At 31.5% G+C, this 13,660-nt stretch overlaps 1 protein-coding gene across 1 annotated transcript; it reads right to left on the minus strand.

The window, feature by feature from the left end:
* Positions 1-352: 352 nt before the first annotated feature.
* LOC127091099 (probable alpha-amylase 2) lies at positions 353-4,017 on the minus strand. The gene is made up of 13 exons (XM_051029643.1): positions 3,614-4,017; positions 3,437-3,507; positions 3,322-3,355; positions 3,073-3,140; positions 2,756-2,882; positions 2,409-2,635; positions 2,155-2,300; positions 1,938-2,050; positions 1,736-1,824; positions 1,465-1,587; positions 1,119-1,154; positions 901-999; positions 353-819 (listed from the first exon to the last, which is right to left on the minus strand). Exons 2-13 carry the CDS (start codon positions 3,452-3,454, stop codon positions 628-630), a joined length of 1,272 nt encoding a protein of 423 aa, XP_050885600.1. The 5' UTR covers positions 3,455-3,507; positions 3,614-4,017; the 3' UTR covers positions 353-627.
* Positions 4,018-13,660: the final 9,643 nt, after the last annotated feature.

Below are 13,660 nucleotides of genomic sequence, written 5' to 3' on the forward strand. Positions count from 1 at the left end.
ATATTTGAGTTTGCATTTGATTTGAGTTTGAATTGGGTTAGTATATAAACCCAAAGTGAATTACATTTGTTCCAGAATTGTGAATATGAGATTTTAAAAGTTAGCTACGCTTTTTCATTCTCTCTTTCTCTATGCAATTCTTCTTCATCTTCTTAATTCTTGTGCAAAAATGAAAATTCAGTGTTATACTCCAACAATCACGTCGTTTAAACCATATCATATTACAATCACAATTATTTTAGTCCAAAAAAATGAAGTAGGAACCAAAACTATGTGATTTTAAAATAATTGAATCAATTTTGTAAATGAATAAAAATAGAGAGAATAAAACTGTAGTTCAACCTAATCACAATTTCATGGTAATTTAATTCTTTATTATTAATAGCTGATAGTATTTTTTTGTATATAAAACAGTACATCAAACCTGTGCATCGCACTGGTCAAGAATGTAGTGATAAATTACTATTACACCGGCTTCCACAAAGCCTGCTGTGGAAGAGGGTAAAAGAAGAAGAACTGCAGTTCAATCATGTATTAGAAATAAAAGCATATAAGAAGCACATAACTCCCTCCCATTTAAGTACACACCCAGTGCCAGTGGAGAGGAAGGGTCAAGCTACAGGAACACTACTTGTGCCATACAGCATAGTTATGGCCACTGGTTGATAGTGTCCATTCCTTCCCAGATGGGCTCCATGAGCCATCTCCGATCTTCATGCAGAGCTTCTCCCCGATGATTGCAGCGTAAACATTGTGCTTGGCTTCCAGAATCCTAACAGGCGATCTGCTATGAATACCTTGACGCTTGCGAGCGTCAATCTGCAGTTAAATGTAAGTTGGTGTATTAGATTATTTTTGTCAAACTAAAATGCATTAGTGTGATACTAGTCTGTCACGTACCAACTTCACAATCTGCTCATGAACTGAGTGGTTCCAGTCATAAAAGTGGTCATAGAAAATTGTAGGTATCCCAGGATGAGTCAATATGTAAGCATAGCCCTGCAGTAACCAAAAGTTATATGCAGATTCTTGGTATCATATGTAAGTATGTAATACTTCACTCTAGACTCGAAAGCATTATTATTTAAAAAGCCCCTAACGACCCCAAAAAAATGTACCTCCATAACATGATCAGAAGGGAAGGGCCAATGAGCCTGCACAGAGAGTGAAACAAGAGCATGAATTTAAAATTTAGTCCTAAAAACTAAAAAGCAATGTGTTATTAGGAAAATGAGGTAGAAGGAAATGACATATTTGTATTGGTGTCAAAACTCTTGCTGAAATTCGGAAGGCGGTATAATAACAGGCACCTTATTAATCAATAGCCTTTAAACTTATCTCTCCTCTATTTCAATTCACACAAAAAACAAAATCAAAATTTATTTTACATAAATCTATTATAACAGACCAGTCTTTCCCAGTTGCCACTAAGAAATAAGAAAGATGCATATAAATCTGAGGCACCTGAGTTGAGCCAGTATCATGATTATCTATAAATGTCGCTGATCTTGAAGGCCACCACCCAATCACACCAGGTGGCTTCCCTTGAGCATCACAAAGTCGCCAATATTCTCTTTTTACAGCTTCCTACAAATAATGACAGCATGAGAAAAGGAGTTTGTGGTGAAAAATGTAGTTGTGTAGCACAAATTCGATAAACTTGATATTAAGCAATTGAATTGAGCGGTAGGGAATCATGGTCCATTTAAGATAATGAGCACAAAATGTTTGGTACCTGGAGAATTCCCTTTGTTGTGAAGTCAAACGCAGTTGAGAGCTGTCCAGTGCCATCAATCCAATTAACTATTCGTTGCCTATGGCTATCTGCACAGAGAGAAAATTAAGTGAGCTATAGGCTAAATATTGAAAGTGTAAAATACAAAGGACTAAAGTATTGATATATTTGATGACTGAGAATATATATTTAAGCACTATACCTTGGTTATAGTCCAAACTAGAACCCACGTAGTTGCAAGTATCCCAATACTCCCCAACAGAGAACACTGGCTTTGCTCCTTCAATATATTCTTTCACATACTTTGGTGAAAACCTATAATGACAGAACTGAAAGGTATAAAACTTATAACTCATGAATACATAAAGTATAAAGCCAAAGGAAAACCCTCGGTATTCAAAAGGCATTACACATCTTACCCTTTTGCAAAATCAAAACGAAAATCTTGAAAGCCTACTTTGTGGCGAAGAAACTGAAGCCATCCTATGATATCCTTTCTTACAAAATCTTGAGAATGATCGATATTGGGAAACCCGTGGAAAATGGCCCCGGAGTTTTGTTTACCCTGAAATAAACAACACAAAGATATACAACAGGAGGAACGCAGGATGCAGATTAGAAATTTAGAATCAATAAAAATATATTGGTATTTGGGATGTAATATAGATATTACCAGTCCACCAGTAGATGATGTCACAGCACGTTCATCCCACGGTAATGAAATTCCATCAAAGCGATTGTAGATCCCTCCGCGTCCTCGGGTGGTGCCAACGCGGTGATTGATAACTATATCAGCCATTGCTCTGACTTTGTGTTGCTTCATCTTGTGAAGTAAGGCTTTTAATTGATGCTCAGAACCATATTTACTATTAAGAGAGTAAAGGTCCTGAGGAGCATAACCTGCAAAACAGAGAAAAGACAGGAATCTATCACAAAGTCTTCCTGGGAATTGAAGAAAAAGATAAATCGTCAAATTTAAGACCCTATAATTTTATGCGTAATCCTTCAAAAGATGTTAACCTTCAGCTGCGAAGGAATGAGTTGGTGGTGGCAACCATGCTGAAGTGATCCCAGCTTTCGCTATGTCCGCAATTTTGGTTTCTAAAGTTTCCCACCAATTGTATTTGTGAGACTCCCAGTTAAATGCCTATAGAGCAATTTTTTTGTAATGTCAAATTTACTGTATGCAAATGCAAATAGAATCAAAAGAGACATCAAAATTCTTCAAGAAAAACGAAATAGATAGGTCAGCAGTAACAGCACCAGCAGCAGTATTCTGATTATTACTATAACACATGATTAGGTTAAAAAAACAAGAGTAGAGACATAAAATTTACCTGAAAAAGTATTTCCTTTCCATCTCGCAAAACTGCACCTGGCGTTGGGTTTGAAGAAGGATTGATGACTTCAAAAAAAAGTATTAATGAGAAGATGATCTGAATAATATAGATTAATTGAAGTATGATATAACCTAAACCTACAACAGTTAAGATTGATGGTAGTAGAAGATAGTATCTATACTTAATAGTTTACAAAATGATACTATAGGAATGATATATTTTGACATAAAGGAGTGAAAATGATACCGAGATCAGTAAGTTGATTGGGTTGATCAGTTTCCTGGAAGAAGAGAAAAATAAGAGAAAAATTTGAAAGAAAAAAGAATGAGAGGTGAGAGCATTTGTTGAATATAATACGTACACTGGTTGAGTTACCCATATGTTGAGAGTAAGATTACACAGAGTTCGAAATTTCAATGCAGTAGTAGTGATCTGCATCAACGGTTCAAGAGTTTGAGATGGTAACAATAATAACAACTGAAAAAGAAAGAAACAAAGATGGATAGAGAGAGAGAGTGAGAGAGGGAGAGAAGTGTACCGAGTTGAGTTGTTGAGAATGGAATGGTGTTGGAGGGAATGGTATATATAGTGGAAAAAAAGTAGAAAAAAATGAAGTGAATAAGAATGAGATAGACATGAGCGATGTAAAAGAGGGAACACAGAATTGAAATAGATTCATATTCTTGAGTTAGATTGAAAATTGGACTTGTGGTTCTTCTAGCAGCATCTCTGGATCGCTGTTAGGTTTAGAATAAAAATAAAAATAAAAATAAAAGAGTTGAATAGTGAGGTATGTATCAGTGCCCATTCCGTTCACATTGTGAATCATCGCTTCCCATTACTGACTCTTGTTGTTTGCTTGTCAAACTGTTCAACTTCCATCATCTCCAATCCAATTTCTTTATTTTTGTCTTCTTTGATGAAACCATGTCCCCACTGCCATTTGTATAATATCAGTTTTGTTACAACAAGTCATAGATTCATATAATAAAAACAAACACACAGTCTTCTTATTTTATCCAACAATTGTGGATAATTTTGAGTAAAAGATTTACAATTGTGGATAATCTATTTAATAATTAATAAATTTTAAATATTATTTTAATTCTTTTTATTTTATTTTATAAGATTTTTGATGGAATAATTAGTGTTTCAAAAAGAATGAAGAAGAGAGAGAGAGCCGACAGAAACTTATATGTGATGAAGGAATTTTATTAAAGTGAAATTGTTATTTTTGTTTTATAATACATAGGCAACAAAACATACCATACATGATTCACTAACTGCAGTATTCGACTATGTCAAAATATCATTTATACTTTGACACATATGTTGTATTTGACTAACACAATTATGTCGAATACAACTTTCCTAAAACATTGTATTATATCTTCTAACACACTTCCTAATTCATGTTTTTAAAATTTCTTATCTCAATGCTTCTCTTCAACTCATCAAACCTGATTTTCTTCAGAGACTTAGTGAGTATATCAACTAGTTATCGTTCCAACTTGCAATGCTCAAGTTCAAACTTTCCTTTATTTACTTGATCCTTAAGAAAATGATACATTCTTTCTATGTGTTTGTTTCGACCATGACATACTGGATGATTTTCCAAGTCAAAAGCTGACTTGTTGTCACTGAACAACTTCATTTTCTTAGGTCTCGTGATCTTGATCTCTTCAAGCAACATCTATATCCATGTTGCTTGACATGTTGCATATGATGCATCTACATATTCAGGTTCACAAGATGACAAAACCACAATGTTTTGTTTTCTTGAGATCCAAGAGATTATGGCACCTCCAATCATAAATATGTAGCCTAAAGTACTTTTCTTCTCATCTTGATCTCCATTGAAATTTGAATCAGTGTAGTCATGTACCTCTGGATATGTGTTTGTATTCTTCTGTCTTAGCATCATCACACCATGATCAATAGTATATTGTATGTACCTCAACACTCTATTGACTGCTGCCAAATGACACTCTTGGGGTTACTCCATAAATCTGCTCAATAACTCGACACTCTGACAAATATATGGCTTGGTGTTGCAAATATGTTTCAAGGATTAAATGATTTGCTTATACAATGTTGCACTTACAAACTCATCATTTCTATCCTTTCTCAATTTTGCTATAGTCTTCAATGGTGTGACAACTGCATTATAGTTGCTCATCTTGAACCTCTTCAAAATATCTTGGGCATACTTCGTCTGGTGTTGAAACACTCCTTCATTTGTGTCTTTAAAATTCATTTGTAAGAAATATGAAAAAATTTATAGGTAGGACATTTCAAATTCCTGCATCAAATTCGACTTGACCCTTTTTATATCTATTTTATCTGCATTTGTAATCAGCAAGTCATCCACATACAAGCATATAATGACTTGATTGAGCATGCTTTCAATGTTGACATACACTTCATGTTCTTAGACACATTTTTAGAATCTTGCTTTGATTAGGAAGCTATCTATTTTTTTATTCCAAGCCCTTGGGGCTTGCTTAAAATCATATAGAACCTTCCTCAATTTGTACACCTTTTTCTCTTGCCCTTTGATTTTGAATCTTGGTGGTTGACTGCCATAGATTTCTTCTTGGAAAGGTCCATTGAGAAATGTTGACTTTACATCTAATTGATCACTACAACAAAAAATACATTTAACCTCAGTCGCGAAGGAGATTTAACCTCGGTTATAGATGCGAGGTAATGAAAGACGTCATGAAAAATTACCACATTACCCCTCAGTTTTGTAATAATCAAGGGGTAAAGTGTTCTTCACATGGGTTCGATCTCTAGCTTCTGCAGTTTTATTATTTTCGGAATTGGATGGCGTGCCCCACATTTTCTCTCGATTATTTGAGAAACTGAGGTAACAAAGAACAATTATTACCTCAATTTGTAATAATAACCAAGGGAAAAAATTGTTATAATTTTTTTATTTTTCTATATTTTGGTTTGAATGTGTATTACAAAACCATATTTGGGCCGTTTTTGAAACAGAAACATTTTGCCTTTTGCCCATTTCTGAAACAGACACATTGTACCAAAAACATTCATTGATTACACCATTTGCAAAGTCAAAATGGCACATGTACACCTTATAATTTTACAACAAATTAAAACTAAAATAAATTATTAACCAATAAAAGCAATAACCGAAATGCAAAGTCTTGTAGATCATCCAAAAGTTCTATTTTGTGATTTGTCATCGGTCGTTAAACACCTATAATTTGAACCACATTCGAAACCAATTGTGATCATCAATAACAAAAACATTAAATATTTATTTAAAAGAATATAAAAAGATATATGAGTAAATATATATTACTAAGTGATATAAAACATTTACTTACTAGTTTTCCCATATCCCCTCTTGATGATCATGATGAATAGCATGCACATCATCATCGAAATTATTTTCTTCAGATGAGGGACGTACATGTGTTGCGAAAGAGGGGGTATCAAAAATATAAATCTTGACTTTCATCACTATATAATTCATGACCATTGTCTGACAATGGTGGTTGTAACTCATCTTCATGTTGTACTGTCATGCTTGTAATGTATTGGTGCCCTAGAAATTATTTCATTTGAGTTGCAGCATGGTGGGCATATCATATAGTTGTTATGAAGAATGTTAAGTATCCCTTTACTTTTCTGTTGATAATGCAAGCATGGGTATGGGTAAGATAACATTGCAATGCATAATGTATTGATTTTAACTTGGGTTAAAGTCCCACGTAGTTTTTCACAATGAAAGATTTAAAGTTTATATAGTTTAAACAAACTCATTAAAGTTAGGGGTGCCAAAATGGATGGATTGGATGAATATGGATTTGATCGTTAATGGATGGATCAAAACAATTTATTAGTCCATTAACAATCCACTAAAAGTTTCTTAAAAATATCCAATTCAATCCATCTATTAAGAATAAAATCCATTCAATCCATCCATTATCATATTTTTAACGGATGGATATTCATCCATCCATTTTTCTTTTTAAAAATAATTTTTTTAAATATACTAATTTTTGTATTTTTGAAAAATTCAATTTTTTTACTTTTGAAAAAAATCACTTACTTTTTTTGAAAAAATTATATTTTTCAGAAAAAAAATATTTTTTTTGTATTTTAATGAAAAAAGTTCGGTTTTTTTTCTAAAAAAAAATGGAAATTTTTTTTTCGAGAAAAGAAATATATTTTTGTATTTTTGAAAAATATTAATTTAAAAAGTAACTTTTTTTTTGAATTTTTTTTTATATTCGTAAAAAAATAACTTTTTCGAAAGTAAAATCGAATTTTGTTATTTTCCAAAAAAATAATTTTAAATTTTTTGGAGAAAATCAGTTTTTTGTATTTTAAAAAAAAATCAGTTTTTTTTTCAAAAAATAAATTAATTTTGTATTTTTCAAAAAAATAATTTTTTAATATTAAAAAAAATCATTTTTTTAAAATTAGATAAAAAATCCATTGAATTATTAAAATGTGTTGGATGGATTGGATAATCCATGCTTATAAATGGATGCATTTAATCCAATCCATTAACTTAATTTTTATTTAATAGATGAATTGAATGAATTTTTTTATGGATGGATCGGATGAATTTTGTCTTAATGGATCCAATTGTCATTCCTAAAAGTGACTACATATGGCCTGAAATGATAACGAGATTTGAATCTTCAGCAGAATATATTTACTTTTCATTTTGTCTTAAATAATTTCAAAATATATTTATACAAATATTTAATTAATTAAATCAATTTATTTTGTAAAAAATATTAGAATTAAATTTATTATAAAAAATAAAATAATTAATTAAGTTTTAATTTATTTTTTTATTTTTTAAATATTATTATTTATAATATTATTAAAATATTAATTAATATCTTTTTTAAATTTGCATCTCAGTCAACAATAATATCTCATTATAAATAAATAATTTATCTTAATATGCAAGATTGAAAGGATATCAAAATAATCTCAAAAGAAATAAAATTGAAAAATTAAAAATTAAAATTTTTTAAAGAGGAGATTAAAAGGTCAAAAATATATAAATAGATAGATAAAAAATACATTTAAACTAATATATTTTTAAAATATTCGCACTACACCGATTGAAATTGAGTCAATGCATTTTTTTTAATCATTTGATGAATTGTGATCTTCGACCTATTTTCTCGTTAGTAATTAAATATTTTTTTAGTTATTTTAAGAAATAAATTAGAAGAGAGTGGTAATATACTAATATCTATATATAATACACGTTTACTATTTTATTTCTATTATGAAAACTATTCCAAATAAAAAACGTAATCAGCCTTTTTTATAATTTTCCCATCGCGTTATTTGCATACATGGAATCCTTATCCACCGTCCGCAAGTATTAAAATCCATTAAGTTGTGAGAATTGTGACGTGCACTTCAAAAATGATATCCGTGTGTACTATATATGATTTAGATAAGGTTTTTCTTTTAATTATATATTTTTAATATTTTCTTCATCTGTCACATCAACTGTGATAAGTGATGAACAAACCTTACATTCAATACCTACACTGAATAGGTGAACAGTATTTTTATTATTTTAATAAATAAAAAAATATTTATAAAAAAATATTTATAAAAAAATATTTATAAAAAAATATTTATAAAAAATATTTTTATTTTTATAATATAAATATAAATTTTATCATTAATCAATTTTATTATTATATTAACCATAAAATATAGATGCATATTATAATTATAATTTATTAATCAAACTTACTATTTTATTAATCAATAATACATAATATTAACCAAATTCTAACATTAAAATATAAAATATAGTAATTCTCTTTTAACCAAATTATGTATTTTATATTTTAATATTAAAATTTGTTTAATATTATGTATTTATGGATTAATAAAGTAGTAGATTTGATTAATGAATGATAAGTAAAATATGTGGTTAATAATCTATATTTTTGTATTTAATGCAATAATGAATTTGATTAATGATAAACTTTATATTTGTGTTATAAAAATATTCTTTTTATAAATATTTTTTTATTTATTAAAAAAATAAAAATATTATTTATCGTATAAATCCGATGAATAATGTTTGGTGCAATTATTGCGTGTAAGATTTATATTATTCATTTTTATAATGTGTTAAATACGTCTTAAATTTTTCTAAGTTATAGTTTTTTATTATTGTGAAAAAATGGTACAAATAAATTAAGATTGAAGCTCCAAAGGCATTCATTTATTGAGACAGATTCGAACTTACGACATCACACTTATTCATTTTTAAAGGGTAAAATTTTAATTATTGTTATGTTGAGTATTTGATGTCTATGTGTTTCATGAGTTCTAGAGAGATTATGAGTTATGAATTTGATTTTCATAAGTACTTTAACAAGTGTATATGAGTTATTTTAACGATGTTTCAGGCTCTAATATGAATTGGTTGAGGTTGTTATTTTGTAGATAGGATTACTCCTAAGATGAATAGAGAAAAGCTAACCTAAATTGTTAGTTCTGCTAAGGTGTATGAGAAGAGTGTTCCTAGAAATCTTGAGAGCAAGATGAAAGTGACATCTTTTACATCACCCAAACGCAAGACTCATCCCCTTGTGATTCCTTTCAGATGATGAGGAAAAGGCGTGCTAATGATTATTCACTTTTGCACTTTGTCGACATGGTGGATCCTATTGAAGGAATGAAAGTGAAACTTGTTGGATCCGGGCTCCCTTTCTATGTGGAGAAAGACCCAAATATGTTAGCCCACTTGTGTTTCACTTATTTTAAATGGAGAGAGTCAATTGAGGATTGAGAGAGAGGGGTAGAAAAATTAGCTTCAAAAGAAGAAAAAAAATTAGAGAAATCAATTTCCGTTTTTCTGCAACCAGTCGTAGTAAATCAGCAATTGCAAAGTCGTTAATTGTTGGATCGAGGTCATTTTTGGAGGGCAGATTCGCAACACCTGTGTCTAAGTTTTGATAATTCGAATATGTAAAATGAAGTTTGAGCTAAGAGATATTATTTTCGCACTAAAGCTACAGATTTGGATATTTTCACTTTTTTGTTTCTTATTTGTAAGCTAGTTTGTTTTGTAATTTTGTTATTGTTAGCACTAGTTTGTGAATCACTTTAGTGACTCCCTTATACCCTTATTTGTTTACAATGAGGCCATTTCTTTGGTCTTGATGACCATTGGTCTTTTGCTCTCACGTTGAAGATTTCCCACGTTAAAATATTAGTGTTTTCTTGTGACGTTATTTGTCTGACTTACTGTCATATAGTTGTTGTTGATCCTCATATGTTTTTACAAGTTTGAGGAATTTTATTTTTGATGCGTATTGGTTTATTATTGTATGTTAATTTCTCATGAGAGTAGCATCATAGATCTTGGTTAATGACTATTTTACTTATTTTAATAATGGACCAAATACAAATATGGAGATGGTATTATTGAATGATTTTAATTACCATCTGTGGAAGGGCAAGATGAAAAACTTGATATTTGTGATGCAATTGCATTTTATCAATTTTTAGTTCCACAAATCCGAATTTTGTGTCTGATAAAGATTGTGAGTTTGAACATCTACAAGTATGTGGTTTTATTCGGGAATATGTAAAAGATGATTTTTATAATCATATTGCTATTGAGGCACATGCAAATACTTTGTGGGAGAAGCTAGAACGTATGCCTCAAAATTAAAAAATAGCAATTGTTCTTGTTGAATAATTTCATAAGTTTGAAGTATAAGGAGATGACTTTTATTTCAGATCACTTAAGTGAATTTCAAGGGCTCCTTGATCAGATGTTAGGAATGGGTATCAAATTTGATGACGGACTTTTGGGACTATTTATATTGTCATTTTTACTAGAGTCTTGGGAGATGTAATGGGTTTCTATCAGAAGTTTTGCTCGTATATGTGGTGTTTCTTTGGAAACACTTGAGGGTGGTATTCCTAATGAGGAGACGAGAAGGAATGCACAAGATTCTTCATCTCAATTTGAGGTACTTGTCACTGAGAATAAAGGGAGAGGTCAAAAAAAGGAACTGAATGGTGGTAGAGAGAATAACATAAGCAAGTCCAAGCCGCGATACAAGAATTTGGAGTGTCATTATTGTCACAAAATAAGACACATACAAAAGTATTGTTATTAGTGGAAAAAGGATAACAAATAAAGTTAAGTCTAAACAAAGAGATCATGAAGATCATGATAATAACTGTGTTATTACTGCTACTAATAATGATCTTGTTATTCTACGTAATCATGAGTTTGCTAATCTCATATCAGACAAGAGCATGTGAATAGTTGATAGTGGTGCTACATTGCATGTTACACCAAGGAAAAATTTATTCATATCTAATACTTTTGGTTACTTTGGAGTGTTGAAAATTGATAATGGTAGTGTATCTAAGGTAATTGGTGTTGCTGATGTTTGCTTTCAAACCAACATGGAAATGTAATTGTTATTTAGAGGTGTCAGACATGCTCCAGATGTCCATTTTAATTTGATCTTTATGCATATGTTTGATGATTGTAGTTATGACAATCACTTTGGTTATGGAAAGTGGAAATTCAAAAAAGATAACTTGGTTGTGGCTAGAGGGAAAAAGCTTTATAAATTGTATTAGACAAAAGCTTTGGTTTCTAGGGACATAGTGAATGTGTCATACCCCAAAAATTTTCCTACTTTTTTTATTTTTAACCTAGCTTACGGCTTTATTCATCTACGTGCATTTAGGAAGCATTCATAATGCATATGTAGGTTTCATTCATTTTATCTTCATACAAGAAGATCAACCTTAAATCTCTCAAACACCATCCTACAGACAGATACAAAGTGAAAAACAACCCAAGGAATGATGCGTGTAAACACATCAGCATAAGCTTCCTTTAACAAACCCGAGAGATCTTCCATAGCATGATCAACAAATTTGGTCAAGCGTGCATGCCTTTCCCTCCACTATTGTTCATCCTTGAGGAGGTTGTACAATAAGGTATGGTTAGGCCCATGCAGGAGGCCTTGTAGAAACACTTCCTTCTAATCGAGGAGGACTTCAAGATGACGACTGTGTCGTTCCCAATGGGATAACTCTTGGTTAAGCTAGTTAGCAACTTCTTGACTCTGATGCGCTTGGCTTTTCAACCCTCTGATTTCTTTAAAACTCTTATCAATATCATATTGGCATTGAGAGAGAGAAGCTTACAGCTTTTCAGCACAATTTTGTTCTTTATTCAACTCCTTCTTGCAACCCTTCAGTTGGTTTTGAAGTTCTTCGACTTGGGCTTTGTAGCTCTCCACCATCTCTTCACGAGATGTCAGAGTCTGGTTCCAAACAATAACCATCTTGCTAGCTTGATACTGAGTCTCGGCAAGCTGTTTCTTCTTAGCACAAAGTCCAACATATGTATCCTTAAGAGCATAAACAATCTTCCTTCGATTATTTTGTTCAACCTGAGCAACTTCAACAACTTTGAGCATGGACTCTATCTTTTGATTGAGGTTAATCTTCAAGTATTCCTTATCTTGCATGAGTTTACCAAGTTCGGATCATAGATCGACATTCTTTTTTTCCAACAGCTTGATAGTCTCCTTGAGTTTGTCAACTTCAGAGATAGGAACAACATAAGGTCTCATAGGCTTGAGGATCATAGAAGGTTCAAATGGAAATGGAAATAGGAATTCCTTAACTCTTTCTTTGATCCATTGTGTGTGGGCTTCTTTTTCTATACAATTCTTATTTCCAAGTTCATCCCTTCTTTGACAGTCCTCAAGCTCTATTAATCTTCTTCAGCAACTCTGAATTATCAACCCCTTCATGTAGGACAAACTCTTCTAATTGCCCGGTGTTTGTTTTATCAAGCATTGGGTAACCAAATTGACGTAGTTCCAGACTTGGATTATAGTTAATTCCTCCTTTTGTACCTATGAGGGGTACATTAGGGAAACTACCATAGTTGAGGTTGATCTTGATATCATCGTAGTTTCGAGAGTACCATAAGATATCATCAGTAGTTAAGGACATGATCCTCCAGGACCATTCGAGATTACCTTTATTCTCAACAAAAGGACCTTTTTTGGGGGTAAATGAGACATACACCATTTGTATAGTAGATGAGCACATCACACAATAGTTCCTTTCTTCTTATGATTCCTCAAGTGGATAGAATAATAAGTATCAACCAACAGAGTAGGAACAAGATTCCCAGTCATGAAGATACGAATAGAAGCCAAGTACACAAAGTCTTCAATGTTAGGAAAAAAAATTATCATATATATAAGCAGAGCAAGAATAACATTGAAGGAATTATAACTTCCAGCATCAACAAAAGTAGTGGCTTTGTCCATCAGAAACTTCAGGGTAAAACCATGAATACCGCCCTTGAGTTTGAGGTTAACATCCACCTCCTTCTTATCCAAGTGGAGTGCTTCATCTATATGGTGAAATTTGGGAAGCTCACTTGTGTTGATGAAGGGAACTTTATCCTTAATCACAACCGCATGATATAAGAATACTCCTCCAGAGTTGGAGCCAACTGGTAGTCTTGGAAAGTGAAACATCTTATCAGAGGATCATA

This window comes from Lathyrus oleraceus, chromosome 6 (assembly GCF_024323335.1).
Source record: "Lathyrus oleraceus cultivar Zhongwan6 chromosome 6, CAAS_Psat_ZW6_1.0, whole genome shotgun sequence".
Classification (NCBI taxonomy): domain Eukaryota; kingdom Viridiplantae; phylum Streptophyta; class Magnoliopsida; order Fabales; family Fabaceae; genus Lathyrus; species Lathyrus oleraceus.